Source organism: Protopterus annectens, chromosome 4.part1, assembly GCF_019279795.1.
Source record: "Protopterus annectens isolate FY-2018-M chromosome 4.part1, PAN1.0, whole genome shotgun sequence".
Taxonomy (NCBI): Eukaryota; Metazoa; Chordata; order Ceratodontiformes; family Protopteridae; genus Protopterus; species Protopterus annectens.
The window spans coordinates 417,383,176-417,404,765 of NC_056734.1; the positions used below are offsets into that span (position 1 = coordinate 417,383,176).

Sequence of the window (21,590 nt, forward strand, 5' to 3'; positions counted from 1 at the left end):
GAGGACATCACAGCAACAGACTTTGAAGATGACAACTTTTGACAGATGCTTGGCCTCCAAAATCCTGATTATGTTCCAGGAATATATGAGGGACCCCCTTGCCAAGCTGTGTGCTACCTGCTTTCCAGTGATCCCATACTGCATAAGATGAAAGCCTTTTAACTTTTAAATTATTTCTGTTGGTAATAAGGTTAAAGCCAGATGTGTTGCTGTTCTTAACATTGTACACCTCACTCAATGCCACTCTATGTTCCTGGCTTGTGATCTGATGACAAGAACAATGAGGGTACTTCTCTCTCAAGACAGTGAGCATGAGAACTTTTCAGTGCTGTACATTAAGATCAAAGCTGAAATAATGTGAATGGCATAGAACCACTGGGAGATGCACAAATGAGTATGCCCTCCCTGTCTAGTAGCTACTGTTACTGATTGCCTACTCCAAGACCGCGTATGCCCCTCTAGGCAGAGCAACTTGAGTTTTTTTCCTAAACTGTGCCAAAATGAGGATATAAAGAGGAAATGCCACATACCACCCAATGCAGGGGTCATTCAACATCAGATCTTTCCATAAGATCCAGCTAGGCAGCATCCTTATTAGTTAGACTCAAAGCACAGTACTGCATTGTGTGAAGGCCATGAAGGGAAAGGAATTTTGGAAGGTCAAGAAGAGGAACAATTTACATGGCCTGGTACAAAATATTCTACCGAACAAAGCTGGTAAAAAGTATAAACCTTACAAATTATGATTTCATACTTGATGAGTCGAGATGATACTTTATACAGCTTTGGCACGCTTTATGAACCACTTTTAATAACATGGATCCCTTCCTTTCATCATGGAGCAAGAAGGCAGCTTAAACATCTACTTCAAATGACACTACTTCAGGGGACTGGGACTCTGGTTTCTTCTCATTTGAAATGGGGCTTGTCACGATTATATCAGTCATCTCTCTCCCTCAGTGCACAGTTATGCCAAAAATTCGGTGCAAGAAAATGTAAGGATGAACATGCATTTCATTTTAAGACGATTTAGAAGACAACATGCCTTCAAAAAGGAGTAAACAACGTGTGGAAGCCGTAGCAAATCCAACAGCAAGAAAGATGCGAATATGGAAAGAGAAGCACTTTAAGGGGCATGGCAGCTGTTCCCAGGGGCAAGGAACAAAACATTGGTATTAGAAGCAAAATGCTATGCTTAAGGATGACTGATTTACTTCTTCACTTCAGTCCAATTAATCTGCTGCAAATGCATCCTTCAAGAAAGATTTAAGACTAGGAATGATTTTTCTTCTTACAAAATAAATGTAATTGTGTAAAGCATTGTTAAATTCTACTAGCTAAAATTTGCTCTTTGGGGGTAGGGGGTAAGGAATGTTACCGCAGCTTTGCTCGTTTGAAAATTTCTCAAAGATCAAATCTGATTTATTTACCATCTGTTAATTTGCTCCAATTTGCCATTTCAGTACAATGAAAAGTACAGTAAAGAAAGTTAAATGTCTAAGGTGAGGATCCCAAGAAGGCTAAACTACCATAACTGTAGGTTCATTCACTTAAGTGCAACACCCACCCACAAAACGGGGGATGTGGGGGGGGACTTACCTGCAATACTAGGAGATCTAGTTCTCGGCACACTGTTCATAGTCAGAAAGTTAGACAGACCTTAAGTAGTGGATTCAATTCTAGTTATATGGTTGAACCTTACAGTCATTTAAGGGGCATGCATTTCTACCTGTGAAACCAAATGCAGCTTGAACATCAGGATTACTTATTTTAAAATGGTAAAGAATACCAATATGCATATTTTGTTAAACACAAATACACTAATTTTTCAGACAAACCTGAAACTAACACTAAACAGATGAAGATACTGATTTAAGTAGGCACTGCCTCAAAGTTGCAAATCTATAGAATCAATTAAAAACAGCTCATACTAAAGAAAACTTTTAAAGTTTGCTTAAAACGGATTCCAAAAATTACACAGTTCTCAGTCTTACTTTAACATAGGTCCTAGCCATGCTATAAGAGACCTTTTATCATTCTTAAAGAGGAGAAAAAAAAACTGATAAATAGCTAATCATCTGTTTTCTTGAATTTTACTATATTACTGTACACAAATGTATGTGTGGCTTAATTTGCATTTTAATTAGATATCTTCAGCAGATACATGTAATATACATACCTGCAATCTCAACACTATATTCTTCACAACTGTAACTAAGGTAGAATTCTGATGAGCACTCAGACTCTACTGATGAAATGTCCAGTTCATAATACATACATTTTTTGAAATCTATGTTGCTTATACACGAGTTGAGATCCTTTCTGCCACTTATCTCACACTGTAGTTCCAATGGACTCATTTCTGAATCTCTCTCTTTTAACTCTGCCTGATCTGCCTTTAAGCCTTCACCTTTAGATCTTATCTCTTCCTCTGGGTACTTGTTTTCAAAACTGCTAAGTGTTCGTTGGTATTCCTCCAGATTACAAAAAGATTTACTTTCATTATCTGCATACGTTTTCAGGACAAATACTGAAGTTTCTGTCCTAGCGAGTCTGTCTTCAGTCTGACCATCAGTGTTTGACTCTATATCACTTAACTGGGTGAAATTATCTAGCAATTCTCTCACAATATTGCTTTCACATACTACATTTTTAGCAGCATAATCATAATTACTTGGCACTGCTACTGTGTTCTGACATCTATATGGGTCAAAACCTTTAATCTGCAATCTTGCATTTTCTTCTGGAAAACAGGAGATGCCTGGGAAGGCTGTTACTTGAGCTCTGAATGCAGAGTCTATCAAGGTGTTAATACTAGAAACCTCATAATCTTGCTGTGACACATGCTTGTTTGGAGAAAATTCAGGAACACTGAAGGGCAATTTATTTTTCTTATTTTCTTTTTCCAGTCTGAACTGCCTACTCTTCCTGTTCTTCCTTTTCTGATTACACCTATTGTTTCGACTCTTTGCTTGCCCTCTAAACATTTTTATACTTTTTGTTCCAGTTTCTGCAGATTCTGAAAGAAAAGTCTACAGATGATACAAAGTTCATTTAAGCATTACATATTCACAATTTATGAGTTACTTTACTATGCATTACAGACTGCTAAATACTTAAAACCAAACTAAATAGAAATGACATTCTAACTGCTATTCAGGGGAAATGGTAAGGTGTCACCAAGACAGCCAACAAAGAACTTAAGATGATAGTATGGTATACTGGAAAGCCTTCAAACTACAAGGAAGTGAGACAGAGCTCAACAGATTTACCTTTGGACAAAATATGGCGTCTTAAGTTTTGCTCTCCCACACTAACAAAATAACTGAATGAACTGATATCCTCAAACACAACAGTGCAGAACAGAGAAAAGCAGGCCTTCCAGCTTAACAATAACAGACATCTTACAATAAGGCATATGAGGGACTCAAATGCACAGTGGCCAACAAAGGGGGCAAGTGACATTTAACAAGCATTGCACTTAATTTTAGTCTTTCTTGCAGAGAAAAGTGGTACAGAATAATGTTATACTCATTGCCAGCACAACTAACTGAACAGCTCTTAAGTCCAAATAGCGGCAAGACTAAAACTAGTGTCATGTCTTCTTTCCATTTAGATGTGAATATGCACAAAAGAAATGATGCATACATACCTCCTGGAGACTTTCCTGACTCTGGAGTATTTGAGATGTCGAGTAAAGATCCCATTGAAAGAGAATGTTCAGCTGACTGACGCTTCCGAGGAGGAAAGGGAGAAATGTCTGTATCCCTGGTAAGCTGTGCAAGTGTATCCCTAAGACGACGTTTCTTTCGATTACTGTTTGGGGTATTCAGAGAAAGCAGGGATACAGACTTTTTGAGAGCAGGACTAACAGACTTGCAAAAAAAAGGGAGGACACCAATTAGAAAAATGTATGCACTCTAAATTTTTGAGAGAGAAGGCTGTTCTTAAACTCACCTTTTCATATAAATACATTGATTCGCCTGCTCTTGCATCCATTTGAATACTTCCCCAAAACCACTAGGAAAAAAAAAATATATCAAACCTGATATTTGCATTTATAAACACAATCCTAATACAAATGTTGGTATGAACTGAGAACACTACTGATGTAAAATTTTACTAATGCAAGATGTTTGCAAACTACCTCCATGCGGATATATTTAAATGAATACCTACTTTCATGAAGTCTTCAATGACAAATCACCAAGATCACCTGCATGCATTAAACTAGCAAAGTCTGGTTTTAATCTTGTAATCTGCAGCAAAATAATTAACTTTGTGAGAAAAAAAAATCACTCTAGAGATGCACAGTGAGAAAGACATGGTTCAGATATGCATCTGAAACTACAAAGCATTGATATACAACAAACTTAGGTCTACAGATGACTGTTAAAATAGTGAATAAAGCTGTACGGAGACCTTTATGAACATATTCAGATATCAGACAAATGGTTGAAAACCCTTACATAAAGTCGTGTTAAAAACATGACACCAGCTCCTTACAAGACGTTCTTACCATACCAGTTGATTTACAGCAGCAGCCACAACAGTGGGCTTACAACTGGTTACTATTAGGTTCAGAGGAAAGTACTAGGCTATCTGCCCGAGGGCATCTATAAGCCTAGCCAGAATGTGTTGGCTTTCGCAGCCCCCTAAGATTAGTTCCCTGTGCCTCTGTCCAGCAGAGCCATTAGTTCTCTTTGCCTCTGTCCAGCAGAGCCACTGCAGTGATCCCCGGGGTAAATTTTCAGTTTCCCATCCACTCCTCAAGGTTTCTTCTTGATTGCTGCTGAGGGGCTCTGCCTAATGTAGATTGGAATCCTGTTCCAAAGCAAGGGGAGCCTCTGGGACAGCAATCTATCCCTCCAGCACGTCCTATTTATTGCTGTGGTGAGGTTTAGATCCCTACAGCGTGAGGCTCTCAGGGATTTGGTTTGTTTTTTTTTTAAGTGGACCATGTCCATCAATTCTGGGTTGGACATGGCCTTGTATGTCAGACAGACAATCTCTGCGTAAGTGGTATGCAACAGAGTACAGCTGGAGTTTCTTCAGTCAGGCTGCATAGGGCATCTGTTTGAGGCCAGTAATCCTCTTGGTGAGGTACTTGTGAGGTACTTCTGTGGTCTTTCCAGCTGTTGCAGGTGCCTTGTAAGGTACATCCCAAATGGAGCGTCGTACTCTATGATGGGTCTGATGAGTAGAGGGGCACAATAACCTCTTTTGTTCTAGATGCGAACCCTTTTGTGATTAGGTGGGCCACATAGGATTTTCTAACCACCTTGGCAATATGAGTATCAAAGGAGAGATTACTATCTAATTGGGTCCCCAGATCCCTTATTACACTTTCTGTATTTAGAGGACTACCACATATGTGGTAGCTTGCGGGTAACTATTTCCAAAGGGGATGCCTATGCACTTTTTGGCATTTAGCTTGAGGCCATGATTTTGACATGAGGTATCTGTCTCAGCGAGACCCTTCTGGAGGATATCTGTATCAGAAAGAGAGTCAGTTATGGCCCCCAGTTTGTAGCAGTCTGCAAACTTGGTCAGCCACTGTCCTCCTGTGCTTGCCTGTACCTCTGAGAAGTATATACCGAACAGGAGGGGTCTCAGGACTGAGCCCTGGGGGACGCCACTTGTAACCGGTTTGGAGTCGGACCTAGAGCTTGCAACTCTCACCGTGTGGGTTCTATCTGTGAGCCAACTGGCAACCCATCTTGTGACGTAGGGGTTTAATGTTCAGACTGGTGAGTTTGTCTATAATACCAGAATGGGGAATGGTGTCAAAAGCCTTTGCTAGGTAGGCTGTGTGGACCTTCTTTCCCTCATCTAAAGCCTTGGTAACTGTCTCAAAGAAGTCCACCAGGTTTAGAAGGCATGATGTGCCCTTAAAGCCAAACTGGGTAGGGTCCAATGTTTGGAGGTTCCCAATGTCTCTGTTAATGAGTTCCATGATGATACGCTCCATAGCCTTGCAGACCAGGCTAGTCAGGCTTATAGGGCAAGGGTTCCAGGGGTCCATTGTGGCTCCACCTTTGTGGAGCGGGATAACTGTTGCTGTGTGCCACTCTATTGGGTACGTAGTCTGTAGAGAGGCTGAGTTTTAACAGTGCGTTTAGGTGAGGGGTTAGTTCATTTTGGAGCTTGTAAGACACAGCCTGGGACACTGTCCAGTCCCGTTGAAGCTGCGTTTTTGGCTTTGGATAGGGCTGTTTTAACCTGTGCGTCAGTGATTGCCAGGGCTCTACATTCTTCTGGTATGGTTATGGGCCCTTTAGGGGTTGAGAGGGGAGTGAAGTTTGCTCTAAACCGGTCTGACAGAATGTTGGCAATATCAGTCGGTCCAGAGTATTTTCTGCCATTCTGCACTAACTCAAAGGAGATCTGAGAGTTTCCACTTAGGTTCTTGACATAGCTGAAGAGCTTTGTGGTTATCTTTGGAGTCCTTGGCAATTTTTCGTGCGAAGCTGGTCTTGCATGATTTTATGAGGGATCGTAGTTTCTTGCCGATACTGATCAGGGATGTCTTTCCTTCTTGGGATTTTACTCTCTTCTGTACTAGTTTCCTCCTCCTATTGTATAGCTGGTTTATGGCAGGGGTCCACCAGACTGGTTTCCTTTTCTTGGAGGGGTGAGTCTTGGTTTTGCTTGGGATAGCACAATCCATGCATTCTTGCAGGTGTTCATAAAGTCCCTTTGCAAGGGATTCAGCAGCTTGGACAGCGTTGTCCTTTAGCATGGGGACTGAGCCTTTCCACCTCGGTCTTGAGTAACATGAAGTTTGCTTTTGATAAGTTTTTCACAGTGGTTTCCTTGATTGGGGGTGGGGGGCGGAATGTGGATATTCAGTGTGATTAGTCTATGGTCTGATCTAACCAATGAGGGGTTGACCTCCGGTGTGGAACACCGGTCACCCTTGTTGGTGATGACCAGGTCCAATATGTTGTCACCTCTGGTGGGGGTGTTGACCAGTTGATACAGGGCGTTCAAGTTTATAAATTCTAGGAAGTGTTGGGCAAGGGGGTTAGTACTCTAGTAGCTCTCCCAGTTAATGTTTGGGTAATTGAAATCACCCAATATTAGGGTGTTTGATAGGACCTTCATATTTTCCAGTGTCTCCAGAAATGCGGAAAGGGGGTCCTGGGTCATGGTGGGTGATCTGTAGCAAGCTACAATTTGTATTCCAGTTTTGCCCGTTGTTAGCTGCACATGGATGATCTCAGTCATCGTGCTGCACCACTAACCTGGAGGTGTGGGTATCCTTGATGAATATGGATACACCCCCGCCTTTTGCATTTCGATCTGGGTTCTGTGGCTGAAAAGTATGGTACGAGTTATAACGTGATATGCTATCTGGAGCCTTAAACCAGGTTTCTGTTACTGCACAGATATCCATGTTCTCCATAATGAGGAGTGCCTCGAGTGCATGCATTCTGAGGTTTAGACTTCTGGCATTGAACAGAATTACCTTCAGTTTTTGGTTACTTATGCTATTTACTGTGGTGGGTTTGTCTTCTGAGCCTTGCCTTAAAAAGGCACTATGGGGGCGGCAAAAGCTTTGGCCAGTATTTGAAAGCCCAAGGGTGACAGGTGCAAGCCATCTCTTGCAAAGCAATGTGGCTTATCGAGCATGTCATCCCAGGCGGACAGATACTGGATCCCCCTTTGAATGACACTAGAAACTTAGCAAATTGTTGAAATTGATCATTTTTTCTTTATACTGTGGCATCATTCTTGGTGAGGGCAGGATGCTACTCAGGGTCAGGGTCATACCGGCCTGGGCTACGTGATCAGAGAGCTCTTCCATGTCTCTTTTCATGTAGACAATGACAGAGTCGTATTTGTACTCGTTCTGGAGCGACCTGAGTGCTTGTGTTATGTGACTAATCCTGGCGCCCGACAAGCAGCTAACTGTAACCTTCTTCTTGTCCAGCCTAGTTAGTGGGACATCAGTGTGCCTGACTGTAGAGTCGCCTATTGCTAGTGTGTTGGGTATGTTATTTTTGCCTTAAGGGGTGTGATTGCGTGGCACACTGATTATGTGAACTATGTGCTTCATGGTTTGTGATGGGGTGTGGAGGTTGCTTGGATGTCTGCTTTGGAGGTCTCTGTTGCTTTTGCAGATTTTTATTTAGAGCCTCTGAGTATGTTTTCTTGTACTTACGCGTGTTATTTGCCGGTGTTGGTGTATGTGAGACTGGTGGTGTGTTGCAAGTACTTCCCTTCTCCTCTTGACTGTCAGTTCCAGTATTGGGCTGAGAGAGCTTTGCCTCCAATTTGGCCGTATAACTGCATCTCTCACATACATTAGTATTTGGTGGTAGGAGGACAGGGTTGTCTGTGTACATGCGGCAGTTGTAACATGGCCTCAAAATGCCCAGATTCAGCAGATGGACTGGAGTATGCCTAAAACTGCCCTTTGGACATGCCTGAATAGGTAAAGTGAGCTGTTTTACTGATTTTCTGGCAGGGACGAATACAGTGCCTTGGCCTTCTGGACAGTATAGAGGGGTCTAGTGCTAGGGTTAATTAGTGCTTGCTATGAGTTTTGAGCAAGAGTTGGGCTGTGAAATGAATGGTTTGAGTGCTTAAGTTGAAAGTTTGTCTAGTTCCAAGGGAAAAAAAAATGGAAGAGTAGACTTCGTGGAGCCAGGAATAGTTTAACCTTAGCTAACTGGCACTGCCCGGCGTGTAAAACCGTGCATTAAGTACATGATTAGACAGCACTTCATGAGTGCACCCTTCCCAAATTCTGCCAGTTTATTCCAACTACTCAACAAGTAGTACATCGGCAGTAATTAATGGAAAAAATATTTGACTGACAGTTGCACTGTTAAGATACATACATATCTATTTGCATGACTTAAAAGCATAAGGAAGTGGTTCAAAAACATCTGTGACTCTCCACCATGGAGCTTCTGCAAATCTCAACTAATGCAGTAAGAAAAAAAAATCAGTTATAATTCAACACTGTACACCTCCTACTTGGGTCAACAGCTGGGATTAATACTGCACAGTAATAACTCCTATGAGGACAAAGAAGGCAAAGCCTCAGAAGGCAGAGCCCTGCAATACAGGGTAACCAAAGATGCCATGACCCCTTAAGTCATGATCAAAGCAACACTGTCTGTGGCCACAGCACTAATGCCACCAAACATTTTAAGCAAACAGTGAAGTATATACACAACTGATGGAGGGCCTTTGATAGCAACATTTTCTCAAAGGCAAGCCACTGACTACTGGGAAAAATACAATTGGCTATGCACTTACAATGGCAGTCAATACATCTAAGGAATAAAGCAGAAAAAAATGTTATTAAACAAATCAAGCAGAGACTGAGCTAGCAGATACACATCCAGACTATGAATGACTTTCCCCCTCTACAGAGAACCAGTTTATATGCATTGTTACTACTTTAAGGATAATATGAAACCACAGACTGATAGTAAATGACACCTAATGTAAGAATGGATGCAGTTCCTACAGATATGGGTCTGAAGATCAGATGATCCTTCAAGCAGAAGTAAGGCTCATCAGTAAAATATTTCCACCAGACTAATTTCAATGGACCAAACCAGTTGGTTTAAAAAGGGTAAGAAAGTTAAGGTCCTGGAATGAAGGATTCCTCAAAGGTGAAATAAAGTTATGTACTCACCATAACGTTTCATCCGAGTTGTTGCTTTTCATTTGTCTTTAACCTGTGGGAATACAGATCCGGTACAGATCTGACTCCACTGCATTTCCAGCATAGGATCGGAGCTCCAAGCTCCTCCCCTACCCATAATGCCACCAGTCCCTCCTCCCCTCAGATTGAGTTTGCTCCTGACATTATCACCCCAACCTACCCAGAGCCTAACACCTTGGCAGTATTATCCTGAAAGCACTATAGGAAAGGCAAAGGCTTGTCAAAGTAAGAGCTATGTCTCTTCCATCTGGTCTACCACACAGCCTGCATAAGGCAGGGGGAAGGAGGGAGGGATGGCTAAAGAAAAATGAAAACAACTCAGATAGAACATTATGGTGAGCACATAACTTTATCTGAAGTTGTTTTCATTTGATCTTCAACCTGTGGGACAGAGTCCCCAGCTACCAAAGGACCCTGGGAGGTCCTCATGGAAGGATATTCCAGAGCACGGCTGAGTCAAAGAATGCCCTGCCTCTGGACAGGAGATTCCACTTATAGTGCAAAATAAACATGTGTGAAGATGCCTGAATAGCTGCAGAGCAAATGTCATCCAAAGAATCCTAGACCCCAAAGCCGCTGAAGTAGCCACAGACCTAGTAGAATGTGCCTTGACCTGACCCGGTGGAGATAATCCTTTGGCTGCATATATCAGAGCCATGCACACAGATCCAACGAGCAATAGTCACCTATGACACAGGTTTACCCTAAGAAAGGCTTAGAAAAGGAAACAAAAAGCTGGTCGGACTTACAAAAGGACTTTGTTCTATGCAAATAAAAATGCAATTGCCTATGAACATCAAGCAAATGCAATTTATACTCTCCCTTATTCTGGAAATTTGGAAAGAAAACAGGAAGATTGATAATGTGATTAATGTTAGAATTCTGAAGCCACTTTCGGAAAGAAAGGAAGGGTTTGTGCGCAAGGATACCCTATTTTTATGAAACACCATTAAGGGGGCTTGACAGAAGGTCTGAATCTCTGACACTCTTTTTAGCTGAGGTAATAATCAGAAAAGCTATCTTCCAAGACAGAAATTGCAAATTCACTGTAGCTGCAGCTTCAAAGGGGGAAAGAAACCAAGGCTTTTAGAACTAGAGTAGGATCCCAAGGTGGAATGGGGTCCTTGTCTGGAGGCCTAAGTAAAAAGGTACCTTTCCAAAAGGCTTTACAAAGCTTGGAAGAAGCTAGGGAAGCCAAACAGTCTCCTATATGAAAACTGGAGAGAGCTACCAGCTGAACCTTAACCACAGAAAAGTTGGCACACTGATGAAAAATATCTGCCAGAAACTCCAAGATGGCTTGGACTGGAACAGTTAAAGGGTCCAAATCATGCTGAGATGTCCATATCAAAAAAATGTTTCGACTTGCTGGAATAAGCCTTCCTAGTGGACGATTTATGAGCTGCTACCAAAATCTTAACTGGAGAAGACAGCCTGGGAGTCCTAGCCATCACTGGAACTGGAGCAGACAAGCTGCAAGCTTCAGACTGGCTAGATCTGGGTGTGGGATCCCTGAAGAATGCGAGATCATATCTGGAACTGGATCTAATGTCCAAGGAGGACACACTACATGAGACCACAGAGAGGGGAACCATGCTTGGCGAGGCCAGAAGGGGGCAATGAGGATCACTAAGTTCCCCAGCCGTCGAGCTTTCTTTATGAATTTCAGGGTCAGAGGAAGTGGAGGATAAGCATACAGAAGACCAGAGGGTATAGATGTCCCTTGTCTTCCATGTTGCAGAATTCTTAATGTGGGATTCTCCGCCTCAAGCGACTCTAATGTCAGCTCCTATAGAAAAGCTTAAGCCTGGTTGCTGTTGGTGCTTGGGACGTCACACACAGGGCCATAAACCAGGAGCCTTAAATGTGACATCTGCAGGCAAAGACCACAGAACTGCCCAGTCAGACAAAGGACTAGGTAGAGCCAAATTATGTCCTGACCGGTGAAATGTCAGACTGCCCAGTGAGACCATAGTCTAGGAGGTGCCCTAGGGTGCCCCATAGACAGGTGAAAGGAACGCAAGGAAATGGCGAGAAGGAATACTGCAACATGGAAGTGAAGGACATTTATGGTTATGGCAAGATTTTACACAACTATTTCTATGTCCTTCTATTCCCATGTTGCAGTATTCTCAGTGTCAGAGTACTACAGCTTAGGAAGGAGGAAGGGTGGAGGTAGAGGTAGCTTATTTCAGAAATCGCTGCAGGACTGCCTAGCAAAATCTGCTCTGGAGATATGGTCCAATTTGCAATGTCTAGAAAAGGTGTGTATTGTGGACCAGGTGGCTGCCTCCAGAATGGAGGCTGTGTCCAGGCCTTTGAATGAGGCTTTGGAGGATGCTACAGCTCTAGTGGAGTGTGCTCTTTCCCCATGAAGTAAGTCCTTGCTGTGGTAGAAATAGCAGAAGCAGACAAGTTTTCTTGATCCAACAAGAGTTTGTTTGGAGACTGCTTTGCCCAGGGCTCTGGGATGAAAGGATTAGACTTCCTTATGGACTTAGTCTAAATAAAATCTTAGCTGCCTGTGCACATCCAGGGAATGCAGTATTCTCTCTCAGTCATTTATGGGAGAGGGAAAGAAGGTGGGCAAGCTGGATAGACTGATTTATTGATAGCTTGTTGACCACTCTGGACATGAAAGAAGGGTTAGTGTGCAGGGTCACCCTGTCTTTGTGGAAGGTAGTATAGGGGGATAGGCCATGAGTGCCTGTAACTCTGACATCCTTCTAGCTGAAGTGAGAGCTACCAGCAGGGTTGTTTTCCATGTGCACATTTGCAGTGTTGAAGAACTGACTAGTTCGAATGGGGCCAGTGTGAGTTTTTCTAGGACAAAATTTAGGTCCAAAGGCAGTGGAATGGGTTTCCTTGGTGGCCTGATGAGCAAGACCACTTTCAATAACAATTTAATATCTAATCTGGAAAGTAGAGGAGGGTCTAAGGGTAAGCAGACAAGACTGCAGATAGGTGGACTTTCACTGAGGAGTATGACAGGCCCGTCCTGATAAGTTCACACGCATAAGCTAAGACTACAAAGGAATCCCTACATGTCTTTGGAGACACCATTTGGAAAATCTTTCCCATTTTAAAATGTACAATCTCCTTGTGTTAGGTTTCCTAGCCTCCTTCAGGACCAAAACCACATGCTCAGAGTAGCAGTGTCTGAAGGGTATTAAAAGTTCATCACCCAGAGTGTTAGACATGGCATCTCCAGGTGAGGGTAGACGAGTGTTCCCTTATGCTGTGTGAGTAGGCCCACCTTGTGGGGTAACCTGTGGTGAGTGCCCCTTAAAGATGGATAGAAGGGGGGAACCAATGCTGCCTTGGCCAATAGGGAGTCATCAGCAAGATTTTTGGCATTTCCCTCCTGATCTTCAGAAGGACTTTTGGACGAGAAGGAAGGGGGGGGGCCATAGAGAAACCGTCCCTTCCATGAAATAGTGAAGGCTTCCGCGCTCCAAGCTAGTGGGGGAGTGGTTCTTGGTACAAATTTTTGTTTCAGCTGTCTATTCGAGGGGGAAGCAAACAAATCTATTTGAGATGTGACCCACTGGTGGAAAATGTCTAGAAAAACTTTAACATCCACTCTTGATGCAGAGAGGATGATCTGCTGACAGTATCCACCTAGTGGGTCTACCGGCATGGTATGTAGGCTGTCTGCAGAGAAGTTGTTTTGGGAGGCTAGGTCCCAAATCTGGATGGTTAGCTTGCAGGTGGTATAGGACTTTGTCCTCCCATGTTTGTTGATGTACCACATGACTGTGATGTTGTCTGTGAAGATTTGAAGGGAATCTGGCTGAAGGATGGGAAGAAAGGTTTTCAGTGCCAAAAGGACTGCAGTCATTCTCTGATATGGATTTGTTTTTTTCCGTATGTGTGATTGCCAGAGTTCTTGCACCTTGAGGCCCTTCATAGTAGCCCCCCCAGCCCAGGTTCTGATGAGTCTGTGTGCATGTATTGAACTGGTGTGGGAAGGTGAAGGGGAAGCCCTGGGTTCATTTGAACTTGTTGGATCCACCACCTTAACTCTGCCTTTATATGCAGGGTAGGAAGGGAATCTGGAATTCTACAGGGTGCTTGTGTTGGGATCACACATTCTTTTTTGATACCACTATAGTTTTCTCATGTGCACTCTGGCTAATGGTAGCATAGGAATGGTGGCTGCCAGAAGGCCCAGAAGTTGCAGAAACTGTCTTGCTGATAGTTTTTAGACCTGAAGCAGATCCTTGAAGTGGCCTGTTAGGGAAAGTACTTTGTCGTGAGGAAGGAAAGCCTTCATCAGGTCTATTTGGATCCTGCAGCCCAGAAAGATTTTGTCCTGCTGTGGTGCTAGGGATGATTTGGGGAGATTGAGGGTGAACTCCAGACCCTGTAGCAGAGACATGGTAACCTGCAGATTTTTTTTTTTTAAGAGTGACTTCATTTTCTGCAAGAATAAGTATATTGTCTAGGTAGGGGTAGATTTGAATTCTCTTGGTTCTGCAGTAGCCTATGGCTGAATCAAGTCATTTGAAGACCCTGGGTGCAGTGGATAAACCAAAGGGCAAGGCAATAAATTGAAAGTGAGAACCGGGCCCAGTGAAATGCAAGTACTTTCTGTGAGAGGGTTTTATAGGGATGTGGAGGTAGACATCCTTCAGGTCTACAGTAACCATGAACGCCTGTGCTTGCAATAGTGGAAGTAGAGTTTGGAAGGATAGCATTCTGAAGGATGGGACTTTTAGGAAGCGATTTAGAAAGGACAAATCCAGGATGGGCCTCCATGACCCATCCTTTCTTGGTACTAGAAATAGCACTAAGTAAAAGCCTTTTCCTTCTTGTCCTGGGGGAAAAGGTTCTATTGTTCCATGGGTCAGCAGATCTTGTATAATGTTTGAAATAGGGTGTAGTTGGTCTTTGGATGGGAATGGGATCCTCTGAAAGAGGGCCTTTCTTTCCAAGAAAGGAAGTATCCCTCTTCAACTAGGACCCAGCGATCTGAAGTAATTGTTCTCCAGAGGGGCAAGCAGTGGGAAAGACGGGCTAACAGTGAGATGGGCAGGAGGTCACGCATTGTTGGTGCCATTTCTGTCACGAAAAGGCTGTCGGGGGGGGGGGGGATAGGATGAGAAGAGGCTTATCTGGCAGAGGTCTGCCTTGCATTTCCTCTCCTATGCCTGGAAGAAGAGGTAGCAGTGGAAGGGGTTCTTCTGACATTGGTTTTAGCTGGATAGTTTATGTAGTATTTTGATATAAGGGATACCAGAAGGTGCTTAATGCTCTGAAGCTCCTTGCTTTTCTCCTGAAGATTCTTAAACAGTTAAGCAGACTGCTTCCCAAGCAGCAGGTTGTAGTCTAGTGGAGCATCAAGAATTTTGGATTTAAAATCCTCAGGCAGAGGTTGAAGTCGAAAGCCATGAATATCTGCAGAGCACCGAGGAGGATGCAGCAGATCTAGCAAAAGCCCTGATGCATCATAACTGCATTTGATTGAGTGGCTGGCCCCCTGGGATGCCATGGACAGTTTTGATGCTACTTCAGTCTTGATAACAGAGTCAAGCAGGGAGGCTACAAGTGTAGATGCTCGGATACCAAGTTCAAGGCATACTTAATCATATGGGTTTGGTAATTAAAAGCTTTGAAGGCTAAGGTGGAAGAGGTGTAAACTTTCTTCCCTAGCCTGTCCATGTTTTTGCTGTCCTTGTCAGTGGGAAGAAGGGACAAGAATGGGATCCGTCTTGACTGTTTGTCTGGGGCTACAGCAATCACTGCAGGGTCTGCCAAGGGGGGCTTCACAAGAAATTTGTGGTCATCAGCACCTTCTACAAATAATCAGGTCTCTTAGGAGCAGCTGGCTGAGAACCAGGATTTTAGTAAATACATCCAGGTATGCAGGTACAACTGGGGGAATGGCAGAAAGTGAAGGCAATTCAATTACCAGTAGGTCAAAATTTCTTTAAGTTTCATTTGGGAAGTATCCCATTCGAAATGTTCTTTCAATTTTAGTTAAGGTCTCCCCAAAAGTGATGTCCTCAGGAGGACAGCCACCTTTACACGGATTCCTCATCAGGGGAATAGTATTCTAGAGGAGAGGCCATCTGTGCTGAGTAGGTTAATAGACTCATCAGATGAGAGAATTTCTTCCTCTTCTTCATGGGAAGTGGGAGGGAGTATAGAAGTAGCTGAGGCAGACCTTGGGCTTAAGCATTGGGATAGAGAAGGCTGAGAGCCTAAGAGCCATGAAGGCCTGCATCAGGGACAGAGTAAAAGATTGCCAGTGAGGAAGTCTCTCAACAAAGGGAGATGAATGTTTACTTTTTTGTTTTCTTTTTAAAGGAATAGATTTGGAAGAGGGAGAAGGCCTAGATTCAGGGGCCTGACCTAAAGCAGAGGCTTCGGATTCTGGCGTCCGATGGATCCTGGTTCCCCCTTGACTTCGGTGGAAACCAAAGTCTGAGTCACCTCTGTGGACATGCCGGCCGGTACTTCAGAAATGGCTACCTCAAGGGGAGCCGATGAAGTAGACTGTTCTAACAAATGTCCCCCAACCCCTATTATTGGTGGCTGGCAGGGTGTCAGATGGAAAGGAAGAGGAAGCAGGCCATGAGACCTTGTCCTTTTTACGAGGTGGTTCCACCAGGGCGGCTGGCTCTGGATCCATCCTAAGCACACATTTTTTTTAAGTCTCTGGTTTTCCAAGTAAAGCATAAAAGCAGCCAGATGCCTTCTAAGCATCTTAGGGATGAAGGACTGGCAAATGCCACAGGCAGTATGGTCGCGTTCCCAGTCTGGACAAAAAAACACAATGGTCATGGGCGTCTTTATGTAGAATTTGAAGTCCACATTGGCATTTACCCTTCTTAGCAGGCATTGGCTATAAAGGAACAAGCAAACCAAGCTCAAGCAATAGTAATTGAAAGGTTTCCCAACGAGGTACTTAACTTTAGACATCCTGATAAGTAGAGGAGTGATGTGATCAATCGGACGTTCAACTGAGGCAAAAAAAGTTCTGGGGGTCTGTGCATGCAGATGTCACATTTAAGACTCCTGGTTTATGGGCCTGCGTGTGTGACATCCCATGTACCAACAGCAATAAGGCTTAAGCTTTTAATAGGAGCAGACATTCGGGTCGCCTGAGGCAGAGAATCCCACACTAAGAATATTGCAACATGGGAATAGAAGGACATTGAAAGTTAGGTACTCAACAGATCCTGGTTGGCTCTCTGTGGGAGTTTGGATTCATCTTGGATCCGGCACCAACCAATTCTAAAGTCTTAAGCCCACTTGGCTCCACCTCCCTTACCCATATATCCCTGCTCCTCCTTCAGTTACCCAGATCAAGTTTATCCACACAGAAAGAAATCAAGAAAGACTCAAATAATTCTGAAAAATTATCCTCCCAGAAAATAGGTTATGACAACCAAGGAGAATGCGAGACTCCAAAAAGCAGGCGCAACAACCTCCAATATCCGGTCGTCTGAGGAGGAATTCCTGCATAGTCAACAAGAAGGTGAGGGCAGGAGGGCAAGAAGGTTGAACCAGATGGAGACAGACATGGCTATATTGTTATGGTGAGTACATAACTTTCATATCTGATGTTGTTTCAACCTGCGAGACAGGGTCCCAGAGCCACGGAAAAATTCCTCAAGAGAAATTAAGGAAGGATATTTCGCAACACAGCAGAGCTAAAAACAGCTCTGGATCTAAACTGAATATCCAAGACAGCTTATAAGAAACAGATGTGTAGTAAGACAGCCAACTAATGGCTACACAAATATCATTCATTTGCAATCTAGAAAGAAGAGCTGCAGAAGTAGCCATAGCACTTGTAGGATGAACCTTAGGCTTGTGTGAAAGAGTCTTGCCTTTCAGGGTGTATGCAAATAAAATAAAATCTGACAGCCACTTAAAGTTACTCTAGACAAAGGTGAATCAAGCCTGGATTTTGAAAAGGAATCAACTGACTGGATTTTCTGATAGCTTTGGTACGATTCAAATAATATCTCAGTTGTCTATGTATATCCAAACAATGCAAGAGGTATTCATGTTGGTTGAAGAAACTGGGAAAAATACAGGAAGGTGAACAGTACTGTTAAGGCTATTCTTGGAAGCTACCTTTGCCAGAAAAGGATTCATATCAAGAGAAACACCGTCTTCATGGAACACCAAATAAAGAGATGAAGAATCCAGTGCTTGCAACTCAAACCCTTCTTACAGAAGCGACCATCACCAAAAACAAAAAAGTTTCCACGACAAGTTTCAAGTCCAAAGAAGGTGAAGGTTCAAACTGGAGGGACTGTAGAATGAAGGGCAGATCGCAGGGAGGAACCGAATCCCATATTGGGGATCCTAGTAGAAAAGTACCTTTGAGGAATGCCTTACAAATCTTGAGTGAAGCCAGAGACATGTTATCTCGGTCAATGTGAAAGTTAGAAATGGCCGCTAGCTACACTAATAGTTAAAAATCTAGAACCTGAATGAAACTCAGTGAGAAAATCCAAAATGGATTCCAAAGGGGCAAAGAAAAGGCAGAGTTCCAAAGCCTCCAACCACATGACAAACCTTTTCCACTTACCAGAATACACTTTTCCAGAAGATTCCTTCTGAGAAGATGACAAAGTATGAACAACTGCCTGCAAAACCTTGGCATTTCTGGCCATCAGGGGAACTGAAGGAAAGTGCAATTGTGTACACTTATCATAAATGTAGATGTTAGAGTGTATTCACTGTTGCAGTCATTACATTTGGGCCATCTGTTTGCAGGTAGCCCTCAGTCGGCCTGATTAACAAAGTCTTGGGTCCTGCGTCGGTTGCTGTCCCTTCTTCCATGATGTCAGGGGTATAAAACATGCAGCAGACACCATTACATCAGTTTTTGTGGATGTGGATTGGGAAAGAAGGCTGGCAAATTAATGGACTGATTTAAGAGCCACAGTGGGTACCACCTTGCAGGAAATCTTTAACAGTTTGCAAAGATTTATCTTTTTCCTCCATCTTTTTAAGTACTACTTCTACTTTGTTGCCAAACAGGCAGTCCTGTTTTAAGGGAACATCCAGCAATTTAGCTTTAACATGATCTGGCAATGATTGCTCCTTAAGCCAAGCATGCCTTCTAAGTACAGACCCAGCGACAACAGCCCTGCAAGATGCCTCTATTGAATCAAAACCACATTGCAATATATGTTTTCCAACTTGTTCAGCAGGATGCACTAAATCCTGTAAATCCTTATTTTCAGCACAGTCAGGAATCATCATTTTCTGTTTAAGAAATCTAATATGCTGCTGATACTTTAAGATATGAAACTGGCAGTTTAAGGCCCTAATGGCCAAGGAAACAGAAGTGTATACCTTCTTACCCCATCTATCCAGCGCCCTGGAATATCTATCAGAGGGTGTAGGATTTTTGGCAGTAGTAACCTTAATGCCCTTTGGTCCCTGTGAAATGGTCTCAGGATCCACAGTAGGATTTTTAAAGAGGAACTTTAGAGTCAGGAACCCTGCAATATCCATCTGGTTTTCTGGGAGCAGGAGGTAAGGAGTCAGGGGCCAAGCTAGATTCCGAAAAGACATCACCAACAAAGTCCAGTACAGGGGGGATAGCTAAAGACCTGTGTTGGGGCAGGAGAAAGAAATCCCTAAGCCTCTTTTTAGAATCAGAGTAATCCTGGCTTTCTCAGTGAAAATGCTCCCCAAGAGTATGCAAGGTTTCACCAAAACAGAAATCCTCTGGAGGGGAAGCAAGAGTCCTCTGCATCAGAATCCGCATAGGTAGATAAGGGTAAATCCTGGTCAGAGGAAACAAATTTCAGAATCCTGATCAGAAGTATCATAAGCAAATTCAGTACTAGGTCTCAGAGGGGGATGGTTGGCTTCCCCTGATTAAAGGAATAAGGTCTTCAGTCATTCTTATTTGTTTTTTAGGCATAGAGGCCTGACCATGTGGTCTGGGCTACGGTTTTTTAGGCATGGATCGAGTTTTAGGCCTTGAAGATGGCGTCGGTTTAATATGCAAGTCAGTAGACCTGAATACACCCTCAGAAGCCAGTGTCTGCACAGTAGCTAAAGACCCATCCAAGGTACAGACATCCACAGGTTCCATAGTTGAAGCATCTCTTGGCATACTGGACTCCGAATGGGTCTCAGTAGAGGCCTGCGAATCTAAAGTAGCAGGTATCAGGGGCTGCAAAAGCACCTCACTGAGTACCGGTAAACTGACTACTAGCTTAGGAGAAGCGTCGTCAGCAGCTTTGGACCTAGGCGGCCTGTCTCTGTCTTTACCTTTGCGTTTTTTTGGAATGTCGGTAACCAGGTGGCTTACCGATGCCATATCTGGGTAATTGAACAGAGTACCAAAATATTTAGAAGCTTAAATATACTGACGACGAATAATTTGTTGTTTAAATAAGGCACAAAACAGACAGCGAGGTACGTCGTGGTCAGGGCCTAGGCAAGGAATACAATATGAATGAAAATCTTTATGAGTTATTTGCTTTCCACAAGAAATACAATTATTGACTTTTACTGCCATCGGTTTAGAGCAAGAAAAAGTTTCCCCAACGGGGTAGTTGGCTTTAGTTGAAGACTTCAGTTCTGAAACTTGAAAACAAAAATTTCAGGAGTTGGCCGACCAGCACTTGCGAACTGCTGCTGCTTCGGGCACCACACGGCACGAAAGACTGATGCAATGGCATCGGTTGCATGCTTTATACCCCTGACTACCTGACGTCATGGAAGATGAGACAGCAACCGACGCAGGACCCAAGACTTTGACAATCAGGCCAACTGAAGGCTACTGCAAGCAGATAACCTACATGTGATGACTGCAACAGTGAAACACGAATAACATCCTCCGATCTATTGCAGCGGCAAACTAGATCTGAAGTAACTCAAGGTGCATCATGGGATAGGGAGTTGGCCTAGAGCTGTCTGAAGACCTCGAGCTTTGTAGGAGGCCGACTCGGAGCTGAGGATCAGCTCCGAACCCATCTGTAAGAATGAACAGCGATATAGAACAACTTCACATAAATATTCTCAGCCTCTTACTGAAATGACAAAACAATCTTTATACATAACTGCTGCCTGTATAATCCACCAAGCTGCATGAGTGCATTCTCTTTAGTAACTTCCACCTCTGTAAATTCTTCGAATGTATATGTGCAAATGCAAGCAATTACTGTTTGTGTATAATTGTAAATAGAAATGCAACTACTGTTTGCCTATAAATTTAAATAGAACTATAACCATTGTTTGTATATACATGTAAACAGAAATGTAACTACTCTGTGTTTGACTGGAACTTAGTATAATGCAATGTAAGCAAAGACAGCCTTTCTCCCTGGGCCTCCACTGAAAATGGGTATTACCCATTCATACTTTCCCAGTAAACAAAGACAATAAATAATAAATAAGGGTGGCGCAGTGGTGCAGCTGTTAATGCTGTCGCCTCACAGCAAGAGGATCTCTGGTTCGATTCTCGGCCGGGGTGCCTTCTGTGTGGAGTTTGCATGTTCTCCCTGCGTTCACGTGGGTTTCCTCCAGGTACTCCAGTTTCCTCCCACATTCTAAAGACATGCGTCTGGAGCATTTCTCCCCGGGCCTCCGCTGAAAACAGGATCTGTGGAACCTAATCGGACTTTCCCGGTCAACAAATGTTAAATAAATAAATAAATAAATAAATAAATAATAAATATGCGCACAACTCTGTTGCCCTTTAATCCAACTGTTTCAAAGTAACTTTAAAAAACTAGAGTACTTAAAAAGCAACCTTCAGAATTTTAGGACAGCAGCTGCTTTTCTCAGAGAATCTCCAAAAAGTGCTAAGAAGGTAAAACTGGCTCCGTTAACAAGCAACTCATCTGTAATCACCTCACATAAGTGCAATGACAAATTAGTGAAACCTACTGAATGTGAATAGCATTCAGGAGAG

At 43.2% G+C, this 21,590-nt stretch overlaps 1 protein-coding gene across 1 annotated transcript in view; it reads right to left on the reverse strand.

Moving 5' to 3' along the window:
• ECT2 (epithelial cell transforming 2) overlaps nucleotides 1-21,590 on the reverse strand; it is a 1,537,379-nt gene that overhangs the window by 939,105 nt on the left and 576,684 nt on the right. The window contains exons 9-10 of the mRNA XM_044070772.1: nucleotides 3,958-4,020; nucleotides 3,653-3,875 (exon numbers count right to left, since the gene is read on the reverse strand). Of these exons, the coding sequence (XP_043926707.1) occupies nucleotides 3,653-3,875; nucleotides 3,958-4,020 (286 nt within the window). The remainder of the gene's footprint in view (nucleotides 1-3,652; nucleotides 3,876-3,957; nucleotides 4,021-21,590) is intronic.